We start from the raw sequence: 25,570 nt of genomic DNA, 5'->3' as shown, positions 1-25,570 counted from the left end.
TACCCCTACTTGGACGACTGCCTCATACAAGCAGACAACAAACAAACCTTGATAGCAAACTTGGACTATGTCATTCAATTACTACAGGCCTTGGGATACACAGTCAACATTCAGAAATCAAGACTTCTGCCATCCCAACAGATTATTTTCCTAGGAGCCAAACTGGACACAAAAACACAAATGGTTTATCTCACAGAGGAAAAACAACAGCGGTTACCAGAGTACTTCAAAGGCCTAGCAAAGCTCTCCCAGCTGACTGCAAGGAAAATCCTGCAGGCCCTGGGGTTCATGGCATCTTGCATTCTTCTGATACCTTTGGCAAGACTTCATATGAGAAAGCTGCAATGGTACTTAAAAAGCTTATCGTCCCAACACAGCCAAAGCCTAGAGGACGTAATCCCACTCATTCCATGTCTGCAAAGAGAATTTTTGTGGTGGGCTCAAACAAGTCAGTTAAACAAAGGCATGTCTTTCAACAAACCTCAAGCAGGTCAAATGATTATAACAGACGCCTCAGACCATGGATGGGGGGCGCACATGGAGGGCAGATGCATTCAAGGTCAATGGACACCAAGGGAAAGGAATCTGCACATAAACCAAAAAGAGATGTTGGCAGTGATGCATGCAATCGAGACCTTCGAAAAATCACTTCAACAAGGACATTTGCTAATAAGGACAGACAACACCACTGTTATGTGGTATATAAACAAGCAGGGAGGCACTCATTCTTATCCCCTCTGCAGACTAATAATGATTCTCTGGGAAAAATCCCTAAGTCTGAAGATACATCTGCGATCCCAGTTTGTGCCAGGCAAGGACAATGTACTGGCGGACAAGCTGAACAGAAATTTCTTGGATCCACATGAATGGATGCTGCATCCTCACATTTTCTCACAAATAACAAGGACATGGGGAAGACCGGACATAGATCTCTTTGCTTCTCACATGAATCATCACCTGGAAAAGTTCTGTACAAGGACCCACCATCCTCTAGCCTGGAAAACGGATGCTCTCTCCTTCAGCTGGAATTCCCTAACAATTTATGCATTCCCTCCTCTACCACTGCTGACCAAGGTGATACTGAAGATCAAAGCAGAACAACCAACAGGCATTTTGATAGCTCCAGACTGGCCAAGGCAGCACTGGTACCCATTGCTGTTGAGCATAACTCGGACCAAACCGTGGCCTCTGCCCCTATGGCCTCTGCTTCTAACACAACACAATTACAGGACTGTTCATCAAAACCTGAAAACATTGCATCTGACAGCCTGGAGGTTACCATAACTCCTTCCAATATCTCTCTTTCCAAAAAAGTTCAAGAGATCTTACTGGAAGCACGCAGACCTTCCACCAGAAAAACCTATTCAGCCAGGTGGAAGAGATTCATCATCTGGAATAACAGGGGTCAGGATACAACAGTATTGAGTATACCTCAGATATTGGAATACTTGGCAGAAATGTTTCATACTGGTCTCTCATATTCTTCCATAAAGATTCATGCCTCAGCAATCTCAGCAAAATACAATTGTGATCCACCTGTGTTTTCACATCCTTTGCTAAGACAGTTCCTAAGAGGGCTAAAGAATATCAAACCTCCAAGGAAACCGCCAGTACCTGCATGGGACCTCAATTTAGTCTTGGAAAAATTAACTCTTCCTCCCTTTGAACCAGCAGCAACTTCGGAAATGCAATTTCTCTCATGGAAAACGGTTTTCCTATTGGCAATCACATCAACAAGAAGAGTCTCGGAGATACAGGCACTCATGGCAGTACCTCCTTTTCTCATTTTTCATCAGGACAGTCTCTAAGAACCAATCCTTCATTCATGCCAAAAGTAATTTCCAGGGTGTCTCTAAATCAAGCCATTCACCTGCCTACTTTCTTCCCCAATCCTCAATACAGGGGGGAAGCACTGCTGCATACTTTGGACATACAGGCAACTACGCTACTACTTGGACAGAACTAAGGCCACCAGAAAGTCTGACCAACTGCTTGTAGCCTATGCTGCTGGAGTACAAGGAAAAGCAATCTCCAAACAAACAATTTCCAAATGGATTGGACACTGCATCAGATTCTGCTATTCTTTTCATGGAAAAGGTGTGCCAGCCAATATTAGGCCACACTCCACCAGAGCTATAGCCACATCCACAGCTTTCCTAAGAGGAGTGGCTACAAAGGACATTCTAGAGGCTGCTACATGGAGCTCTGTGCATACATTTACCAAGCAGTACAACCTGCCTTTATTCTCCAGATCCCGAGCAGGCTTTGCTTCGGCAGTCCTGCAGGGCATTTTAGCTACACCATCACTTTCTTAGTTCCAACCACCCCCAGCTTGGCTATGATATTCAGCCCATATGTTATGACTGCAGTTGCATTCTTGAAGGACATAGTACAGTTTTGTACCTACCATAAATGTAGATGTCCGATAGATATGTAACTGCAGTCGGATTTTCCCACCCTCCTACCCCTCTGCAACATTCTTTATGGGTCCACTACCCCTATTCCTATTAGCTGGGGGTATCTCCTATGGTGCATCTGTTTATTACTGTTGTGCATGTCTGGAATTGTTTATCCAGTCACCAAATTTAGCCTTCCTAGGAGGGCACCTGGCATCTGGGGCAAGAAACACTGAAGAAGATGGCGTCGGCCGATGCCTTTATACTCCAGCCGTTCTGACGTCGGAGAGGAGGCGACACCACCCGACGCCGGACCCAAACTTTGGAATCCGGCCGACCGAGGGCTGCCAGAGGCAGGACAACCCATATGTTATGACTGCAGTTGCATATCTATCGGACATCTACATTTATGGTAGGTACAAAACTGTACTTTAGTAATACCCTTTTCTACTTTTCCTGTTTGTTTTCTAATTTTTTATATTGTAAAATTTTCCATAGCCAGTTGGCTTTGCCTGTATTTCTCTCTAAATATCTTTTGGTGCTGCTCTTTTTTGCATTGGTTAGTTTTGCTTTCACCTTTGCATAAATATTGTGCCATATTAAATCTCTCTCTCTCTCTCTTTCCCATGTCCATATTTCTTCTTCAGATGTCTCCTGCTCCTCTTGTTTCTACTTACTTTGGGGACTACTTGTTCCATCATGCTGTGATATGACCTGTGTTAGACTTTTGTACACTGAATCCTTCACTTTGCAAATATTCCCTAACTTCAATTTCAATTTTTTTCTACATTTACTGGACTAATCTTCTGTTCTACACTCCCTCTTTGTGATCTTATTTTTTTTTATGAAATTTTCCATGTCTGGATGCCTGTGCCTATATTTCTCTTAGAATATCTTTGGGGCTGCCTTTATTGTGTTGATTAATTTGTCTTTCTCCTTTGCATCTCTTGCTCTCTCTTCCATGTCCATATTTCTTTTTTATATCCTTCAAATGTCTAAATTTTCACACTTTCTGAGTCGCTTCTTTTCTCAAACAGCACAAGGTTTCTTGGTCTGTATAGTGTTTTTCATAGATCAATTGTGTTAATGAGCATGAACTTTTATTTGAAGCTTCTGACAGTTTTTCTTTTTGAAGTGTTTTTCTTTCCTTTAATTTTTCTCAATCTTTTCATACATCTTTTTTTCTGGAAATTCTGGGCTTCTTGCAAAATAGTAACAATTCATTCTTATCCTCAATAGTCCACTCTGTCGTCTGTGTGGCTCTTTTGTGGCCTGTCAGTTTGTGATTTTGTGAACTGCTACATGTTCTTCATGTTTCACTGTTGCAGTCATCACATTTGGGTTAGCCCTGCCAGGGTAGCCCTCGGCTTGCTGAATACCAGAGACTTAGTATTTCTGTGTCGGTTGCTGTCGCTTGAGGACTGACGTCAGTAGTATAAAGTAAAGCAGCCAACGCCATTACATCAGTCTTTCTTGCCGTGGAGCCCAAAGCAGAAACAGTTTGCACGAGTGCCGGGTTGGCTGCTACCTGAGTTTTCGTCTACCAAATTGAAGTTGGTCTTCTAAAGCCAAGTACTCCATTGGGATCCTTTTTTCTTGCACTAAACGATGTCGGAAAAAGTTCACAATTGTCTCGCCTGTGGAAAGCAAATACCACACAGAGACTTCGTCTCCTACTGCGTCACTTGTTTAGGCCCAGACCACGATGTACCCCGTTGTCGCTTCTGTGCTTTGTTCTATGCCAGAACTATCCATCATCAGGCCCTTATTGTAGCCAGATATTTTTGCTTACAGTCCTCTAATTCCGATATGGCTTCGGTAAGCCATCCGACAGCAGATATTCTGAAGAAATGTAAAGATAATAACAGGAGACAGACTGCACAGGTCCAAACCTACCGAAGACACTTCCGTTAAGTTAGTCGTCAGTTCTCTGGTACTCAGTGAGGCGCTTTTACAGCCTCTGATGCGTGCTTTTGTTGATTCGCAGGCCACTATAGAGACCCTTTTGGAGTCCGGTATGTCTCAAAACTCTTCAACTAAGGATCCTGCGGTGTCTGTATCTTGGATGGGTCCGGAGCCACTGAGCAGGTACCGGCTTCTGAGGAAGTCCTTTGCACTACCGAATCTCGACACAAACCAACGTCTTCTTTTGTGACTACCGTTCTTTCAAAAACAACTGAATTTCTTAGGCCCAGGGTAAGAACCACACCCAAGAAACCTCAGGCACCTGCTACCTTGCCTCAGTTTCAAATGCTTAAAATAGTGGAAGACCTTATTGTGCTGATCAGGGGAAGCCAAGCTACCCCCTCCAAAAGGAAAAGAGATCTGTCCCCTGTAGTTTTGTCTGAACAAGAGTCAGATCAAATCTGATGCATGTGAATATGAAGACCTGCAACCCCTCTCCACTTAGGATTCTGATGCAGAGGATTCCATTCCTTCAGCCTCTTCCCCAGACGATTTATCTTTTGGGTTAACCCTGCATACTTTAAGGGAGCATTTCAAATGGGAACTACCCTCAGTCTAAAAAGAGACTCTGGGAATTCCTAGATCTTCCACAACACAGACCCTTGGCCATCTCTCTAGTCCTGGATGTTGTGGAGGATGTTTTCCTCGAATCCAGCTAGACTCCTGACACCTTCCTTCCAGCTCCCAGAAAACCAGACCGGTACTACAGAGTCCCTGACTCGCACAAATATCTTTTTAAAAATCCTACAGCTGGCCCTGAGGTTATTTCTCAAGGGCCAAAAGGGATTAAAGCAACCTCTGCTAAGAATCCCACCCCCTCAGACAGGGATTCCAGAACATTGGACAGATGGGGTAAAAAAAGTATACACCTCGGCTACTCTTGCAATCAGCGGACTAAATTGTCAGTTTCATATGCTGAAATTTCAACAGCATACCTTGGAACTCCTTAAATGAAAAATGTCTTCCTTTCTTGCTTTGGCAGAATCTAAAGATTTACAAGAGTTAATGCATTCTGCAAGTCAAGTAACTAAACACACCTTGCACTGTGGTTTTGACGCCCAAGAGGCTTCTTGCAGGGCAGCAGTCACTGGATCTGTCATTAGAAGGCATGCATGGCTTAAGGAACAACCCCTGCCAGACCATGTCAAATCTGAATTGTTGGATGCTCCTTGCACAAAGATAACTTATTTGGCACTAAGGCAGAAGCGGTCTTAAAAAAGATGTAAGAAAAAGCAAAATCTATGCAAACAGTTAAGGATTTCCTGCAGGTCCAGCCCCCTAGGTTCGCAGTCATTATCCCTTCAAACACTGGTCCTTTCCTGCTCCTAGTAAACCAGCCCAGCCTAGGCCCTGCAGAAGCAGACCCCCCCCCCCCCCAGACAGCAGCCACAGGGAATGCAGAGATCCAAGCAGTGGACTACCTCCACTTCAAAACCAGGGAGTTCTGAACCACCCCCTTATGGTAAGAACTCAGTGACTCACCTCCTCCACCCCCTCCCTCTGCCCACCTTCACTTACCCCTAGGAGGAAAACTCTCCTTTCACTCGAAAACATCTGGGCCACCATTACCAGGGACACTGGGTTCTGAACATTGTGTCTCAGGGATACAAATGTTCCTTGCACACCCTTCCAACTGCAAAAGGGTTCCCAGGTCTGCCACCAAATCAGTGGGCACAGGCTCAAAAGCAAATCCTTTCCCTGCTCTCTGAGGGCAGTAGAGCACATTCCTGCAGAACAGATAGGCCAAGGTTTCTACTCCAGACTGTTTCTGGTACCCAGAAAAGAGGGTAAATGTTCCCCATCATCCCAAAATTCAAAATGCTCACCCTCCAGCAGCTGCTACCCATGCTCTCCAAGGATGCTTGGCTAGCTACCCTAGATCTAAGAGGCTTATCTCCACATTCCTATCGGGGAGTCATGTAGGAAATATCTCTGCTTCAGGGCAGGATCTCAACACTTGCAGTTCTCTGCGCTTCCCTTTGACTTATCTACTGCTCCCAGAGTTTTCACAAAATGTCTGGCTCTGGCCCTTGCCTTTTGCAGACAAAGAAATATTCAGATTTACCCATACTTTAGATGACTGCCTTATTCAGGCAGACAGCCAGGAAAAGCTGCTCAAGCACCTGGCCTTTGTAAAGACCCTCCTAAGCTCTCTAGGGTACAGAATCAACAAAAAGAAATCCAAGCAGGTGCCTACCCAAAAGATAATCTTCCTGGAAGCAAGTCTGGACACAGCATCCCAGATGGCATACCTTACACCAGAGAAACAGATTTTCCAGACAACCTACTTCTCTCAACTAGCCACCAGGCCCCAGCTAACTACAAGGAAGATCTTGCAAGATCTGGGGTTCATGGCATCTTGTATACTATGCATTCCATATGCCAGACTGCATATGAGGAAACTTCAGTGGTACATAAAGAGCCTTTGGTGTCAACACTATCAAGACCTGGAAACTCTTATACCTATAATTCCTTGCCTCAGAAAAGATGTTCTTTGGTGAGCAACAGCATGCTCCCTCAACAAGGGACTGCCCCCACCAGACCCTCACCACAGACTCATCAGACAATGCTTGGGGTGCACACCTGGACAGTAGGTGCATACAGGGCCAATGGACCCCACAGCAAATCCCTCTGCACATCAGTCAAAAAGAGATGATGGCTGTGCAGCACTCATTGATAGCTTTCAAGCCCCTTCTCTCTCCAGGGGATCTCCTGATCAAAACAGACAACACCACTGTGATGTGCTACATCAGCAAGGAGGGAGGGACTCACTCCTACCCTCGATGCAGGCTGGCCATGACCCTTTGGCACACAGTCTCTGCCGTGCAACTACACCTGTCAGCACAATTCCTACCAGGCTGTCTTAACTCTCTGGCAGACCAATTAAGCAGAAATCTTCTGGACCTACATGAGTGGCAACTCAACAGAAGTACCTTCACCCTAATAACTCAGAATTGGGGATCCCCAGAGGTAGACCGCTTTGCCTCCCACACCAACCATCACCTCAGCAAATTCTGCACCAGGGAGCATCACTGCATGGCTTGGAAAGTGGATGCCCTGTCTTTTCCCTGGGTCAATCTATCGGTCTATGCCTTTCCTTCCCTACTGCTTATCCCCAGGGTACTGCTGAAAATAAGGAAGGAAAAACATGTGTCAGTTGCCACGCTTTCTACATAGGAAAAACTGTCCGGAAGTTAAAGGACAGGATTGGGGAACATCTTAGTGCCATTAAAAGGAAGGATGGACACAATGCACTATTTAATCATAGCGTTGGTTGCCCTTATTTTAAGAAATTTATTTTCTTTGTTATTGATCGTGTGGTACCAAGTTGTAGGGGTGGTGACTATAGGCTTCTGGTAGAAAACAAAGAACTTAAAGGGAAGGATGGACACAATGCACTATTTAATCATAGCGTTGGTTGCCCTTATTTTAAGAAATTTATTTTCTTCGTTATTGATCGTGTGGTACCAAGTTGTAGGGGTGGTGACTATAGACTTCTGGTAAAAAACAAAGAACTTAGGTGGCAACTAAGGCTTAATGCCATGCAACCACCAGGACTAAATGAAGGTATTTCCCTTATGCCTGTTCTAAAGCAGAGATCTAATATTATCTAACTCATTCAGGTTACTGGTGGGGATGTTTTATTTTGCACCCAAACCAGGATGTCCTTCAAGGATGCATCTGCAGTCTTTACAAATGGGTTGTCCTGTCGTCAGGCAGCCCTTCGGTCGGCCGGATTCCAAAGTCTGGGTCTGGCTTCGGCTGGTGTCGCACTTCACCCGACGTCATTGCGGCAGTTATTTGGGTATAAAGGCATCAGCCGACGCCATTTTCCTCAGTCTTTCTTGCCGCGTGGCGCCCGAAGCAGAAGCTGTTCGCAAGTGCCAGTCGGTCAGATCCAGAGATTACTACTACCGCATACTACTTCGAAGACTTCTATAAAGCTAAGTACCCCGTTGGGGACTCTTTCTTGCCTCAGCCGATGTCAGAGAAAGTTAATAACTGTTTATCTTGTGGGAAACAAATACCTCATAAAGATTTCCACTCCTATTGCATACATTGTTTAGGCCCAGACCACGACGTAGCAGCTTGTCTAGCCTGTGCTTCTTTTAACCGACGGACGCTTAGACGTCGCTCGGACTTTGCAGAGCAGATTTTCGGCTCCGATTTTGCCTACATTATGCCGTCGGATCCTCCGACTACGCAAATAACCAAAAAGCGCAAAAAAAAAGGACCGACACTCGCGGTCCGCGGTTTTGGCCGAAACCGCGGTTAAGCAAACCACGAGTGTCTCGGTTTCGGCCGAAACCGAGCAAGCGGTTCTTTCTTCAGCCGATAACTTGCCTTCTACCGAGGCCTCTTCTATCCTGGTAGAAACGGCTTCTGAAATCCAACCTTCTGTTGCGATTTCACAGGATTTATCAGACACCATTCCCCTAGATATTTCTACCCCTGCACGTGGAGCTGCTAGGCCTCCTCCAGCTATGTCTATTAAGGCCTTTGCCAGGGCTAAGGCAGCCAAAGCATCAAAACCTGTGCCTGCCAAGCCCCCCTCTCACAGGCCCAGCTCCAGCTCCCATATGCTTTCTTTGGCAGAGGATCTCATCTCTTTAATTCGTGGAGCCCAGCCTCATCCAGACAGGGCCTCTCCCTCCTCCAGAAAAAAGGTCTAGAGCAGAGCCCCCTGAGCCAGTAGCCACAGATGATTCCTCGGATGACTCAGATCATACAGACCCTCCTGAGGCTTCTTATTCTCCTTACGAAGACTCTGATGCTGAGGAGTCCATCCCTTCAGCCTCTCCTCCTGAGGAATTTTCCTTTGGGGAAACCTTGCATGCTATGAGGGAACAATTTCAGTGGCAGGGCCAAGATTTCTCAGACTCTAGGAAAAGGCTTAGGACCTTTCTACACTTGCCACAGCATAGACCTTTAGCTATACCTCCAGTCCTATCTGTTGTTGATGATGCATTTAATGATGTTTGCACTGCTCCTGATACTTTACCTCCGGCTCCTGCTAAGCCCGATAGGTACTACAGGGTCCCGGACACTCATCACCTCTTATATAAGGCTCCTTTTGCAGATCCAGAGACTATCTCCCAGGGCCCTAAAGCTGTAGCAGCTACTTCTTCTAAAAACCCCCTCCCCTCTGAAAGGGATTCCAGGTCCTTAGAGATGGGGTAAAAAAGTTTACACCTCTGCTACTTTGTCAGCTAGAGCTTTGAACTGCCAATTTCATATGATTTAATATCAAGAGTTTATGCTTGACCAGTTGACTAAAAAGCTGTCCTCAGAAGAATCTATAGATAAAAAGTATGTTCAAGAAATGTTACATAACATACAGCAGGTTAGTAACCATTCTTTAAAATGTGGCTATGATGCACTGGAGGCTTCCTTTAGATCAGCCATGACTGGCACAGTTATCAGGAGGCATGCATGGTTGAAAGAACAGGCATTACCAGACCATGTCAAATCTAAGCTTTTGGATGCACTTATGGACAAGGTCAATTTATTTGGTGCCCCCGCACAGCAGGTACTAAAAAAGATGGAAGAGAAAGCAAAATCTGTGCAAACAGTGAAAGATTTCTTACAAGTTCAACCTCCAAGGTTTAGCAGGAACTGGCCCTCCAAGAATTGGTCCTTTCCGGACTCCTCTAAGGCACAAAGAGGCAGGAATAGGTGCTCTAGAGGCAGAAACCAATCCAGGGGTGCCTACAGGGGTCACCAGTGGCAGGGCAACAACCAGCGAGGCACGGATACAGCCACCACCACTACAACAACTCAATCACAGTGACTTGGCGGTGGCACCGCCTACCAGGGAACAACTAGAAGCACCTTTAGGCGGAAAGCTAACATTATTTTCAAGAAACTGGCACTGCATTACAAGAGAAAAATGGATTTTGCAGACTATAGACAAAGGTTACAGGTTCCATTTCCATACACTACCAGGAAAGAGAGGAATGCCAAACCTACCACCTTCTCAAAGGGCAGAAGCTCTAAAACAAATATCTCAATTATTAAGAATGAGAGCTGTGGAAAAGGTACCATTTCTGGAGCAATGAAAGGGATTTTACTCCAGGCTCTTCCTGGTACCAAGAAAAGAAAACAAATGGAGACCTATTCTAGACCTGTCCGCTTTAAACACATTCCTCATTGTCCCAAAATTCAAAATGCTGACCCTACAGCAGCTTCTTCCCATGCTGGGCAAGGAGTCTTGGCTGGTAACTCTAGATCTCAAGGAGGCATACCTGCACGTCCCCATAAGACCAATTTGCAGAAGATACCTCAGATTTCTTGCAGGATCAGAGCATTATCAATTCTCAGCATTGCCCTTTGGCTTATCTACTGCGCCCAGAGTGTTCACGAAATGCCTGGCATCAGTAATCGCTCATTGCAGACTTCAGGGAATTCAAATTTATCCCTACCTGGACGACTGCCTGATACAAGCGGACAACAAAAACAAACTCACAGAAGATTTACAAAGAGTCATCTACCTGCTGCAAGCCCTGAGATATACAGTCAATACAAAAAAGTCAAGGCTGATTCCATCCCAAAGAATAACCTTTCTGGGTGCAGAACTGGACACATCAAAACAAATGGCATTTCTAACTGCAGAAAAGAAAGAGCAACTACCTCTCTACTTCTTGGCATTGACAAAGCAGAGCCATCTAACTGCAAGAAAAGTGCTACAAGCTCTAGGCTTCATGGCATCCTGCATAATACTGGTACCTCATGCCAGGCTGCATATGAGAAAGCTACAGTGGTACCTAAAGAATTTGTGGTCTCAGCACAAGCACAGCCTAGAAACCAAAATTCCAATAATCCCATGCCTGAAGCAAGAGTTCTTATGGTGGGCTCAGGCCTGTCAATCAAACACAGGACTGCCCTTCTGCAAAAGTCAACCAAGACAAACCATCACGACAGATGCCTCAGACCTAGGTTGGGGGGCACACATGATGGGCAAGTGCTTTCAAGGCCTATGGACTCAAGACCAGCTGCATCTGCACATAAATCTAAAAGAAATGATGGCAGTAAAATTGGCAATCCAGGCATTCAGACCTTTTCTCCAAGAAGGCCAGTTGATGATAAGGACAGACAACACCACAGTTATGTGGTACATCAACAAACAGGGAGGCACACACTCATACCCTCTATGCCGGTTGGCACTGGACCTATGGGATGTGGCTCTGAGCTACAACATTCAGTTACAGGCAAACTATGTACCAGGGAAGGAAAACATTCTAGCAGACATATTAAGCAGAACTACAACAGATGCCCACGAATGGATGCTGCATCCGGACATCTTCAAAACCATCACAAGAGAATGGGGATTACCACAAATAGACTTGTTTGCATCCCCTTTCAATCACCAGTTGAAGAAATTCTGCACAAGGACTTACCACCCACTTGCTTGGAAGGTGGACTCCCTATCCTTCAGTTGGAAAAGCCTGACAGCATACGCATTCCCACCTCTACCTTTGATGCACAAGGTGCTTCTCAAGATCAAAGAGGAACGTCCGAGGATCATCCTGATAGCCCCAGACTGGCCAAGACAACATTGGTATCCACTGCTGAGGAGCATGTCCCGGGGACAAATATGGACACTGCCCCTGATCCCATTACTGCTGACACAGAACAACTACAACATTCTGCATCCAATCTTGAAAACTCTGCAGCTAACTGCCTGGAACATTACATAACAGCAATTAACCCAAATTTATCCCAAAGGGTTAAAGACATAATCCTGGAGGCTCGTAGACCTTCAACAAGAAAGAATTATGCAGCAAAATGGAAAAGATATCTCATCTGGAGTACTGCAAAGGGGCAAGATGTGACACTGGTGAACATAGCCAACATCCTGGAGTACTTGGCGGAGCTCTTCCATACAGGCCTGTCCTATTCCTCCATCAAGATACATGCGTCAGCTATTTCAGCAGAGTACAGCTTGGATCCTCCTGTCTTCTCGCACCCTCTGCTCAGACAGTTTCTGAGAGGAATCAAAAATGTAAAACCTCCCAGGAAACCTCCATTGCCCGCATGGGACTTGAACTTTGTGCTAGAAAAACTGACTCTTCCCCCTTTCGAACCAGCAGCAACAGCAGAATTACAATACTTATCCTGGAAGACTGCTTTCCTGCTGGCAATAACTTCAGCAAGAAGGGTCTCTGAACTACAGGCATTAATGGCAGTACAACCCTTCCTAATCTTCCATCAAGATAGAGTGTCCATGAGAACAAATCCTACATTTATGCCTAAGGTGGTATCCAGAGTATCTTTAAATCAGGCTATCCACCTTCCTACATTCTTCCCCAACCCACAGAACAGGGGGGAAAGGCTCTTGCATACCTTGGATGTACACAGACAATTACGCTACTACCTGGACAGGACAAAAAACAATAGAAAAACTGACCAGCTTCTGGTAGCATATGCAGCAGGAAAGGAAGGAAAACCAATTTCTAAACAGACAATCTCCAAATGGATAGGAAATTGCATTAGATTTTGTTACTCCTACCATGGAAAGAAAACTCCAGAGAACATCAGGCCTCACTCCACAAGGGCTACAGCCACTACTACAGCTTTCTTACGAGGAGTGGCTACCAAGGACATTATAGAGTCTGCTACTTGGACCTCCGTGCATACATTTGCCAAGCATTATAACTTACCTCTATACTCTAGATCCCGTGCTGGCTTTACCACTGCTGTTTTGCAAGGGATCCTAACTACACCATAATCTCTTCTCATTTCCTCCTCCCCTAGTTTAGCTATGGTATTCTACCCATTTGTAAAGACTGCAGATGCATCCTTGAAGGACATAGTACAGTTTTGTACCTACCATAAATATAGATGTCCGAGAGGAATGCATCTGCAGTCAGGATTACCCACCCTCCTTCCCCTCTGAGGTACTCCTAGGGTATTTGCCAATCTTCAGCTAGCTTGGGGGGGATCTATTATGGTGTATTTGTTTGTATATATGTACATACATGCTTATTTTATGTGTTTGCTCTCTACTATTTGGAAACTTTGGTATTTATCCAAATTTAGCCATCCAAGAGGGCACCTGGCATCTGGGGCAAGAAACACTGAGGAAAATGGTGTCGGCTGATGCCTTTATACCCGAATAACTGCCGCAATGACGTCGGGTGAAGTGCGACACCAGCCAAAGCCAGACCCAGACTTTGGAATCCGGCCGACCGAAGGGCTGCCTGACGACAGGACAACCCATTTGTAAAGACTGCAGATGCATTCCTCTCGGACATCTACATTTATGGTAGGTACAAAACTGTACTTTCATAATGCTGGGAGACCCTTGTGAAAATCCAGTTTGAAACAATGGGCTAGTATAATTGTCTATGAAATTTGTTGGAAAAAAGATACTATCTTGGTTTTCAGTTCGATGAAGTGTATTAGCATTGTCCGTTTCCATTGTTAGTTGCATATCTTTCAGATTTAAGTGGTTTTAATTTTTTGCGAGCTTTTTTGAAGCATTACTATATGTTTACTAAAACTTTTTAATTAATTGCATTGTTATGACATTTTGTAAAAATATTTACACCACATTAGGTATTATATATATTGTAAAATGTGTGTTTTTATCTACTGAATATGAAATTATTTGCACTAGGCACTTTTCAATGGCTGGTTACTGCTATTTACTATCATATTGCTGATGATTTGTTGATTAGTTAATTGTTTGTTGGTTTTTAACTATTTATACTGCTGTATTATGATGTTTCCTTTGACTCTGATGAAGCCAATTACTGGCGAAAGCGCTTAGTCTAGGGAACTTATTGTGGTCAATAAAGTCTGTGTTTTCCTGGGCATTGTTGGGATTATTTCTACATCATCTTAGTTATTTTCCCTGTTGGGAGCTGTTTTTTTGTTGTGTTTCATTTTATATCCCTCAGGACTAACCCATCCTTCATGCCCAAGGTGGTGTTCAGTGTGGCTCTCAACCAATCCATTCATTTGCCCACCTTTTTTTCCCTAATCCACCGAACAAGGGGGAAAGGATTCTTCACTCTCTCTGTACACAGACAGCTCAGATTCTATCTAGACAGAACTAAATCCTTCAGAAAGTCTGATCAACTCGTTAGCTTTGTTACAGGGGCAGAAGGCAAAGCCATCTCCAAACAAACCATTTCCAAATGGCTAGCACACTGCATCCATTTCTGCTACAAACAGCATGGAAAGTCTCCCCCTAAGGGGGTCAGGACACACTCCACCAGAGCAGCCTCTACCTCTGCAGCTTTCCCTAGAGGAGTCCCCAGCAGGGACATCCTGGAGGCTGCCACCTGGACATCTGTTCACACTTTTACCAAGCATCGCCACCTTCCTCTCTTCTCCAAATCCAGGGCAGGGTTTGCCTCTGCAGTTTTGCAGGGCATCCTAGCCAGCCCCTAGTTTCCTTGACTGTCTCCACCCATTTCCTCAGCTTTGGGAATCAACCCAAATGTGATGACTGCAACAGTGAAACATGAAGAACGTAGTACCGTTGTGTACACTTACCATAAATGTAGATGTTCGAGTGTATTCACTGTTGCAGTCCTGGTTTCCCTCCCTCCATCCCCCTTTTTTCTCCTTCTCCTTTTGTTGCCATTCTTCCTTATTGTTGTCCTTTCCTTACAAGGGACATATTGGTATTTATTTTCCACTGGTAGGGTTCTTCCACCAGAGCCTGGCCTCCTACTTGGGGGCTCCTGACAGGTTAGGGCAAGGAAAAACTGAAGTAATGGCATTGGCTGCCTTACTTTATACTACTGACAACCTGATGTCCGTCCTCAAGCGACAGCAACCGACACAGAAATACTAAGTCTCTGGTGTATGGACGGCCGAGTGCTACCCTGGCAGGGATAACCCAAATGTGATGACTGCAACAGTGAATACACTCTAACATCTACATTTATAATAAGTGTACACAACTGTACTTTCCTTCTATAATGGGGGGGGGACATCCTCCCCCTGGGCCTGTCCTAGCCCCATTGTAGGAACATTCACGTGTCTTGAGGATTCTACACACTCATTTTTTTCCAGTCCTGGTACCAGTGCGCCTACCAGGATTGGGCACTTTTTTTTTTATCCTGGGACTTGTGCACCCAGCTAGCTGTCTTTTTTTATTTTTTTTAGCCTACTTCTGTCCATGATATATGCTGTATAAAATGCAGTTTATATATCAGTGTTGTCTTTGTGAAAAACCGGGTCCACCTTGTGAAGGTACTCACCAAGTCTTGAGGATGAATTTAATTCCAGCAAGACCTTTCTCCTTTTGTTGACTTCATTCGGACCCCTTATCTCTCCATTCGGATTCCCAGTAAATGTCTTCAGATGTGCCCTAAAATTTAACAAATAATAATATAAATGAAGTAAAATTATCAGACTCTCCTTACACACACACATCCATAAAAATATAGAATGTTCATAGTTTTGAATACAAATGTTTTCTTTGACAGTATCCCTGTTGCTAATTATTGCACCATTATGCTCTTTAGATAGTTATTATAACGCATTCTTAGACTGTCACAGTGACCTTTTGCAAAATTTCTCTGCAGAATTTTTGGCTGTGTTGGAAGTGTAAATGATGTATGATTAGTAATGTATACCTTCTGTGTGAGGACAGCATAAGTTAGTTACAGAAACTCATCCTGTTTTGTTGTCTACTAGCATCTCTGAAAAGGCAACATGGAAAGTTTAAGTTTGAAAGTATTTCCGTTAAAAGGTAGTGATTTTACTGATTGAAGTACACTGTGCCAGGTGGATTGTGGTAGAGCTTTGCAACAGAAATGCAGGATTTTGATGCGGTTCTGTTTTACACGATCATGGATACTGGACAACAGATATATCAGTTGTATGATATATGATTTCTGTATGTATATTTTTTCAGTATGACAGCTATCCCTAAACTTATACTAATTGGCTGAAAGGAATATTTCCATGTTTTGCTTTTAAATAGCATATGTGGCATTTTTTGTTTTACATATGCTAGACAAATTGCAATCACAGTACACTGTTATTTAAGCTGCACAACACATGGCTGTCTAACAGAACATTCTCACTCTTGGATGAATTAAATCTCCCTTCCATTATGTGATACAAAATTCATTTCACACTCCCACAGCATTGACCAAAAACAGGCTTCCTTTTATTTAATGCTGCCATTTGACTTAGCAGTCTGTATGTTTGCCCTAACTGCCAGCAACATTAGAAGCCTTTTGATTTTGTGTCAGACCAAGCACATGGATTTGTATCTAATTCACTGCAGTACAGCATGAGTGCAGTGATGCACCCCCGAGGTGCTGTCTTTTGGAGGACCCATTAAACAGGAGTCGCATATTCCCCAGCTGTGGCAGTTCAGACACATGTTAATTATCCCACGGAAGCATCACTGAGATGCCCCTTATTTCCTTTCCAGATTTCCATTGGCTACTCTAAGGACCACCTTTGCTGTATCCTGAATAAGGACCACAGGGCCTCTGTTAATCTAGCCAGTCAACCAAAATAAGCAAATAATTTCTTAGAGGTGAACGCATATTCATGTATAGTGCTGCTTGAAAACTGAAAAAAAAAAAAAAAACTTCAGATGCAGTAACAGAAAATGGGCTTGAATATAGCTTTCTTTGCTGTAATTGTTTAGCAGGACAGTTGGCTGTCATATCCTGAGAAGTGATGTATACCTTTGGGCAGTTCTGCGGTTGTAATATTTTTCCTACTACTCCACCATTAAACAAGCGTGTCTGTGTCTGTGTGTGTGTGTGTGTGTGCATATAGGCTCAACCTAGCAACAAAGTAAATAAATTAAATTTGTAACTGCTTTAATCTTCCTTTCATATTCACATGAATTGCTTCTGGAAGAAACAAAAGTAACTCTTGTTTCTAGCTTTCTGACCGCATATTCCTGTGTAAGATTCATAACACCTTTATTTCTGTGAAGAGCCTTCTTGATCTTATAAGAGTAAAATGAAAATAGTTGCAGCATGTTAGGAAAAAAATATAGAACTGAGAAACAGTAGAAACGGTCACTACTCATTTTGTGTGCATGTTTAATGTCTCATGGAAGAATTCCTGGACTTTTATTTGTATGAAACTGTGCCTGTGTTTTTCTGATAGGGTCGACAAAGACAGAAGTGGAGTGATATCAGATTCGGAATTGCAGCAAGCACTATCGAATGGTATGTTAGACTTGCTTTAACTTATGAGATAATTGCAACTGTTTTGAGAGTTTTTTAATGTACCAAAAGCAGAATGTCAACTTGTTTAGCTGATAAACTGGCAAAGTCTGGCAGACAGAGTTCCAAAAGGCACAAATTACAAGAGTGATTTTAAAAAACGAAAATTTAATGCAAAATAAAACCACAAATAAATACGTGAGCGGTTTCGTTAAACGTATTAACTTCATCAGACACCATTGAAATTCAAAAAAAAAATTTATATACACACAAAATCACTCTGATTGGTTAAGAAAAAAGGGGGGTAGTTGAGCAATTACTAAAATAAAACATTAGAACAGCCATCAAAGGTTAACTAAAGTTTTATTTTAGTAATTGCTCAGCTACCCCCCTTTTTTTCTTAACCAATCAGAATAATTTTGTGTGTATATAAATGGTTGTTTTGCATTTTAATGAAAACGCTCACGCATTCATTTATTTGTGGTTTTATTTTGCATTAAATTTTCATTTTTTTAACATCACTCTTGTGATTTGTGCCTTTCGGAACTCGGTCTGCCACTATTCGTGTTTTTATTTGGTTTGTTTGCTTTTCCTTGTTCTTGAAACTGGCAAAGTCTACCTTTTAAAATAATTAGCCATGTAGTTGATGCTAAGGATGCAGTGTTTACTGTTTGATAACTGTACAACATTTTTAAAGTATAATGCTTGTTTGATTTTGTGATGGCATGATGCATTGGTGTTCATTCAGCACTGTCCCATACATGCCATGTTTTTGAACAGCTTATTTTACATATCCATGTTTGTCAGTTTTAGTATTGGGAAGCACAAACAGTATTCATACAACAATTGTATGCAGTACAAAACACTTTTTTTATTATCACAGTAAGTGTTGGATTACCACTGTAACCATGTTAGTCTCTGCCCTTAATTACAAATACTAATTTTTAGTCCGCATTGGCTTCCATGATGTTTACTATCACCACTTCTGTTATCCTTCATTTTTTTTTTTTTTTTTTTTTTTTTAAACAAATCACAAATTCCTCCTTTCAGGCATTCTGTTTTGAGAAGCATGGCTGAAGGGGAGGTACCATTTCATTGAAATACAAATAAAAGGTCAAAAAGTTTAATACTACTACATTAGTATGCTAGCTGGATATCGTAAATTGCTTGTATATCATAATCTATATATTGATGTGTATATTTTTTGTTTACAACTACTTTTGTGTGTCAGACTTTTTGTAGTTTTTGTACTGTTGTGTGTGAGCTTTACAGGAACATAGTAACAGAACTAGGCAAGCAGTCATGAGAACCAGAAGATGCCTAGCCATGTACACCTTTAAGAAGACACATTGTAATTTAAACTGGAGTTGGACAGCCCCTAATCCTTCTGAAGAAAATTGTTTACTTGTATTTTGCGTGTATGATTACACACTTGGTTCTGTCTTTCATCTTGCATCTAATTCCTACTCAGTAACGCTTCAACATTTGAAGTTTTTATCGTCCTTCTGGCAAATTTGTTGTAAGTCTCCGTTGACATTTGCTGTTTTCTCCAGTTACTCTCTTTCCTAGGATGGGTAGAATTTCCAGGACTAGAAACCATATATGAATTTGGAAAGTAATTGGTGATTTCTGAATTTATGCAGTAGTAATAGTAGTAGCTCCACTCCCTTTGTTGTTTGCATTGCATTTCTGTGTGCCCTGCAGCACTGTTTTACCTTTGAGGCTGTCCATTATGTCTGATGGGCCTTTTCCTTGTCTTCCATTTTAACATCACAAGAAATTTGTATTCTTATTTTTAAAGGACAGTATGTTATGCCGAATTGCAACTTTGAAGCTGTTGTGTTCTTTATGTATAATTATGTACTTGTAATGCATGGAGCACTGCTATATGCTCTGAAGTTAAGAAAAAGATAAGTGCTTCCCCAGAGCAAGCTCTAATCTTACCATACTTGGGTGTGATTACCAAAGTCTTAAGAACACCCTAAGTGCAGTGAAGATGGTGTATCGCACTAGGAGGCTAACAGCGAACAGTGCTGTTTGTCAAAGAACAGTGGCAGGAGGTAAAATAGCTTTTAAAAGCAGTTAAAACTTCACTCTTGATACATTTATAGCAAAAGTGTTGGTGTCGTAACAGCTTTTGTCTTCTGCCAGAGAAACATTTTGTTTTTACATGCTGTACATCTCTCCGCTGACCCTGATTATGCAGAATGTTCCTGATTTGTCTAATGTTTTTTCCCTGCCTGTTGTAAAAAATTTAGATTTTTCTGGTCAGTCACTCAGTATTGAAATCCATTGGTAATATATATATCTATATGTAAATCAAGCACTTCATCAGAATAAATTGTTTAGTCTGATGAGGTGCTTGATTTACAAGCACAAAAGTGCTTAATAAAATTTATTAATTTGGGAGGGTGGCCTAATGGTTAAGGTGTTTGCCTTACAAACACAAGGTGCAGGGTTTGAGTCTCACAAGGGGTAATTAGCTAGGCTTAAAATGGCTCACAAGAGCAGTTAGCTTAGTACTAACCTATGAACTTTATACCGGATTTCATTGCCCGTTCTTCGTTTTTGTCTACAGAGCCAGCTGTCGGATTTGGTTTTTATTATTGTGTTTGGTGCCTTCAGTTTTCTGCTGGGTTTTTTTTGTATAAAAAAATGAGACCGCAATAAATCATTGCAAAACTTTTCACACACACACACACACATACATATATATATATATATATATATATATATATATATATATATATATATACACACACTTTTTTTTAAAATTATTTTGATATTTGTTAACAGGGTTGGTCCGAATGAACATTAGCCCATTTTCAACAGAGACATGATGAGAAAAGCTCCCTACAGTGCACTTATCATAGAAGAAATAACAGTATGTACAGAAAGCTTAAACTATAAAACCGACTCTGTAATACAGCGGTAACTCTATATACTAATGGTGTGAAATACAATTCAAAGATAAATCAGGAGGAAGTGAAGCAGATGACGATAGAAGACATAAGATTGGTAAAGTTACATAAAATGTCAGAATACAGTACATAGTAGAACAAGAGAAGTATGAAATAAATGTACAACTCAAGCAGAGTAGACGAAGGCAGGAACTGGCAGAACAGTAAGGACATCAGAATAGGAGATGCTGTTCTGCTTAAAGTACTAGGGATGGTATGAGAAGGGATGTGCAGGTGGAAAAAAAACTGAGTGATAAGGAGCAATACTGTAAGAGAGTTAGAGTGGGCTTTGGCAGGAGCAGATCCATGAGTTTCAGTAGTTTCTTTTAAAGCTTTTTTGAAGTTGTGGGTATTGGGAATAGTTCTGATTAGAGGAAGTTTGTTCCATACTGAAGCAACTGAGCAACTGTATAGGTGTCAGCCAATTGTTCTCGGGCTTATAGATTTCCAAGAGAAACTGGTTAGAGCTGCAGAGAGAGGGATTGGGAGTATAGAAGTTGATCAGGGAAGAGACAACGGGTCAGTAAATTGGTTTACTGAGGAAGGCGTAAGTAAGGAGCAGTTGAGCTAGTAGGAGCTGGTGGGGGAATTCTAGCCAGTTTAGGGATTTAAAAGAAAGGCAGTGGTGTAAGTTGTTTGGTTGGTTTAAAGCGAATCTAGCAAGCTTGTTATAGGTAAGTTCAAGCTTAAACTTTAGTGAGGGATTGTAAGTTGGTTAAGATTGGAGAGACATAGAGTGAAATGGGGAGAAGGTAGTCATAGGCAAGAGAGTGTCTAGAGTCTTTAGTGAGGAATTTTTTGTTTCTATAGAGCAAGCCCAGTTTTTATTGAGCCTTTTTATGCAGTTTTGAAAGAGCAAGTTGAATTTAAGTTGATCGTTAGTGATAGCTCCTAAGAGCTTAGTTCATAGATAGATTAGTACTAGGCTAATTGCCCTTGCAAGCCATTTTAAGCTTAGCCAATTATTCCTTGTGAGACTCAAACCCTGCACCTTGTGTTTGTAAGGCAAACACCTAAACCATTAGGCCACCCTCCCAACGGGTGGGATGAGTTTCCGCATTAATTACAGTGTTGTCAAGAGATGTGATAGTAAATGAAGATTTTAAGGTGAGAAAGGGATTTTTGGGAGGACTAAAGTTTTGTTTTTTGGGGGGATTAAGTATAAGTTGATTTTCAACCTTGTCAAATACTAGTTAACTAACAGAGTTTGGGTTAAAGTGTGGAGGTGAGAGAGATTATAAGAAGTGGAGATTGATTGTGAAGTCATCTGCATATTATATGAGAAAGGAGGTGGAGCAGGAAGTATGAAGTGAGTTAGTGAATATGTTAAACAGTAGTGGCCCAAGAATGGAGCCATGATGTGCTCCTGTATGGACATGGAGGAAGGGTGAGAAGGAAGAGAGCTACTTGATGGACTGCTGTGTATTGGTAAGGTAGTTTGAGAACCATTTCAGAGTAATTTGAGAACCAGTTCAGAGTAGTGTTAGATAGACTAAGATCAGACAATTTTGAGAGGAGCTTAGGGTGAGATATGGTGTTAAAGGCTTTTGAGAGGTATAAAAATAAACTGAAAACTAGGTGATTTCTCTCTCTGGCTGGAGAGATAGTATTAGCAAAGGAGATTAGAACAGTAGTTCTGCTATGGTTTGAGCAAAAGCGGTGTTTGGTAGGAGTAAGTAGATTTTCCTGAAGAAGATAATATAGGAGTTTTGTGTGTACATTTCTCGAGTATTTTAGAGGGGGGGATAAGATGGCTGTGGGGCTGTAGTTTGAGAGGCCAGTGGAGTGACCTCCTTTTGTGGATAGGTATAGTGTAGAATTGTTTCCAGATAGAGGGGACCATAGATTCTTGGATGGAGTTGATAAGGATGGAGATAGGGTAGGCTATTGAGCTAGTGACAAGCTTTAGAAAGAGGGGTGGTAAATTATGTGTAGAAGGGAGAGCATGGCTTAGTTTCTGTAGTAGAGATTTTACGTAAGCAGTGGGGACGGGTTTAAGTGAGAAGTTGGTTTTATGGCCAGAGGGAGGAGTAGAGAGATTGGAGGCGTGAGTACACTGGTTTAGTCTGCTGATGGATTCAGTGAAATAAGAGTTAAAAGTAGTGGCTGATTCAAGGGAAGAGTTGTTAGTGGCTGATTCAAGGGAAGAGTTGTTAAGGCAAGGGTTAGCTGTACTTGGGGCTACCTGGGTAAAGAATCTTAATAGTGTTGCAAATTTTTTTAGGATTGCTCTGATGGTTTGAGACTTTAGGTAGAAGTTTTTCTTATTGTTGACATGTTTCTTAGTGAGGTTTCGGAGCTCTTTATAGATTTGGAGGTGGATAGATGTAGTTTGTAGCCAGTTTTTCCTGGCATTATCCCTCTTGTGCATTGGAGAGCAGGTGGACAGAGAAGGCCAATATGCAGAGAGAGATTTCACTCTGATTTTTCTAAGGGGAGCAAGGGAGTTGAGAGCATCTAGAAAAATATTGTTAAATTTTTGTATGGAATCCTCAGTCTGTGGAGGAGAGAGAATTGTGGAGGAGAGAGAATTGTTGCACTCATCAGGGCTGAAGTTAGAGAGAGCCTGGCACACTCTGTATTTCTGTGGCTTAATTTGTTGAAGGGACTATCTTTGAATGCAGGTGGGAAGGTGATCTCTTCTAGAACCTGTTGGTGTTTTGGAGTGGAGGTTTGAACTAGTTAGGGGAGTCAGTGGTCAGGGTTTGCCAATCCGTGTTGACGTCACCTAGTATTATTGTTTCAAAAAATATGTGGTAAGTGATCCAGGAGAGAACATGTTCAAGAATGGAAATGTTATTATGTGGGGGATGTATAGAGCAGCCATTGTAAGTTTGTTTTTTTTTTTTTGTGATTGTTGAGTTTGCAGTTTACTATTAAGAGTTCTGCAGGGTGAAGGTTGAGGAGTGAAATGGATAAGGGGGATAGTTTAAGTTCGTCAGAATAAATTATAGCTATGCCTCCTCCTTTTTGTGGGGTCTGTCCAAGTGAAAGATGCTGTACCAATGGGAAGAATTTCTTTCTTTGTCAGTGATATGGTGTTTTAGCCAAGTTCCAGTGAGAGTTAAGTCAATAGAGTAATAGGAAATCCATGAGTCAAACTCACTGACTTTGTTGAGAATGCTGTAACTATTCATTGAGTATGTGGTTAAGTGCTTGGAGGGGGAGATGGGGTTGGGGAGAAGGTGTCATGAGAGGAGTAGGAGTTGGGGCAAGGGTTTCGGTGAATATCTCTTGACAGAAATAAGCTTTTGGTGATGTGTAATAGTGTAGGTTAAGCTGCAGATGTGATATTTAGGGTTAGTTATGTGGAGGTGAGACCGGTGTAGACCAAATTGTGATCTTGTGTAAGAATGAATTAGAAGGGTTAAAAAGATAGGGTGTTACAAAGATAAGTGTAGGGTATTTCAGAGTGTCTTAGTCAACCACTAACTAGGAGATAATTCAGTTTGATAAGAGGACAGATGAATGAGTAGTAGACAGGAATGAGAGGCATGCTAATGGAAGTTGAGAAAGTATGAGAGAAGATTAGAGGAGAAGAAACGGTAAGCTGCTGTGTGGAGGCAGGATTGAATTAAGAGGAAAATATGGGAGTGTATGGGATTTGTTGGGAGTGCTGAGGTAAGGTAGGGTTTAGGCAACTGAGAATACAGTCTTGGTATTTAATAGGGGCTATAGTGTCGAAGGAGATGAGTAGGGGTGTGGAGATGTGGTTAATAGAGTGTTTTAGTTTGTAAGGATGAGAATGTAGAGCGGGTGTGGTAAGTGGAAGAATGTAACAGTTGATTGGAAAGAGTGAAGAGGAGGAGTGAGAGGGGAGGGGAAAGAGGGGTTAGAGTATAAGTGTAGAGTAAGTGGGGGTAGGATAGGGGAGTGGAGTGACAAGCAAGTGTCGCAGGCTGACCCATAATAGTGATGGGTGCTCAATTGAAAAACTGAGTAAACAACAGTAAGTAAACCAAAGCTACATAGCCAAAATACCAGACATCTGACCCAATGGAAAACCATGTGGAAAAAAAGTTCACTTGACCCATACTTTCCTATCAAACACAAAGCTAAGTTCAGGAGCTGTAACAGTCAGAGTGTGGCTACATAGTAGGGATACTTTAAAGAGAGGTTTAGACAAAGTAGGATACAAAAACGAGAAAAAGAGAACCCTAGTGCCTATCGGGTGGGGGGGGCTGTAGCTGCGTGCTTGCCGGTGATGCTTTTAGTACTTTATAATTAGTAGAACAAGGAGGAAAGCTGTAAGATTCGTACTTTAAATTGCATTGATTGTGGTTAATGAGGTTCATGGAAGTACGAACTTCTTGTAGAACTTTGTGGAGGTTTTATGGCCAGTGGGAGTGTTCTATTGCCTCGCTGGGAGTCGATACATATTGGAGTGGTCAGTACGCTGAAGAGTTTGGGGATGGATTTTATTTATCAAGTGCAGTTAAAGTGGTATCACTAAGAAAAAGGGAGAAACAAACACAAAGCAGAAGGTGGTATCCTTATTGCTAATGTAGCACAGGGCAGCTATGATACCTTCCTGGAAAAGTTACATTAACAAGAATACAAATAAAAGTAGTGCTGGGATGATTACCGCACACAGTAGAAAGAGAGCAATTTGAGATGTATAATTACAGTTAATTGGGTGGTATTAGTCAGGGGAACAATCAGATTAACAGATCACAGCCATTGCACAGAGATAAGGTTACATGAACATGTTAACAGAGACAAATATTGCAGCACTTCAGTTGCACATCTCGCACCAAGGAAGTAATGGGAGTAAGTCGAGCACTACCAGAGAATACGTTGGGCAGAGACTACTCTGTATGATACAGACAAGTAGCAACAAACAATATAAACAATTGAGGCAAATGAGTATATATATATATATATATATATATATATATATATAATGCATGTAAAATGTGTAACGGCATGTAGCAGCAAACAACACTAACGAAGCAAAAATGTGTCTGTATGTGTGTGTATGTGTATATATGTGTGTGTATGTATGTATGTGTGTATATATATATATATATATATATATATATATATATATATATATATATATATATATATATATATATATATATATATTATT

General features: G+C 42.0%; 1 protein-coding gene across 2 annotated transcripts in view; it reads left to right on the top strand.

Moving 5' to 3' along the window:
- PDCD6 (programmed cell death 6) overlaps nt 1-25,570 on the top strand; it is a 268,864-nt gene that overhangs the window by 120,650 nt on the left and 122,644 nt on the right. For both annotated transcript variants that reach the window (XM_044064592.1, XM_044064591.1), the window contains exon 2: nt 17,460-17,521. In XM_044064592.1, coding sequence (XP_043920527.1) covers nt 17,460-17,521 — 62 coding nt within the window. The remainder of the gene's footprint in view (nt 1-17,459; nt 17,522-25,570) is intronic.

The sequence above is a fragment of the Protopterus annectens genome, chromosome 3.part0, assembly GCF_019279795.1.
Source record: "Protopterus annectens isolate FY-2018-M chromosome 3.part0, PAN1.0, whole genome shotgun sequence".
NCBI classification, from domain to species: Eukaryota; Metazoa; Chordata; order Ceratodontiformes; family Protopteridae; genus Protopterus; species Protopterus annectens.
Note: the sequence above shows the minus strand (reverse complement) of the source record. Positions and strands in the feature narration are given on the sequence as shown.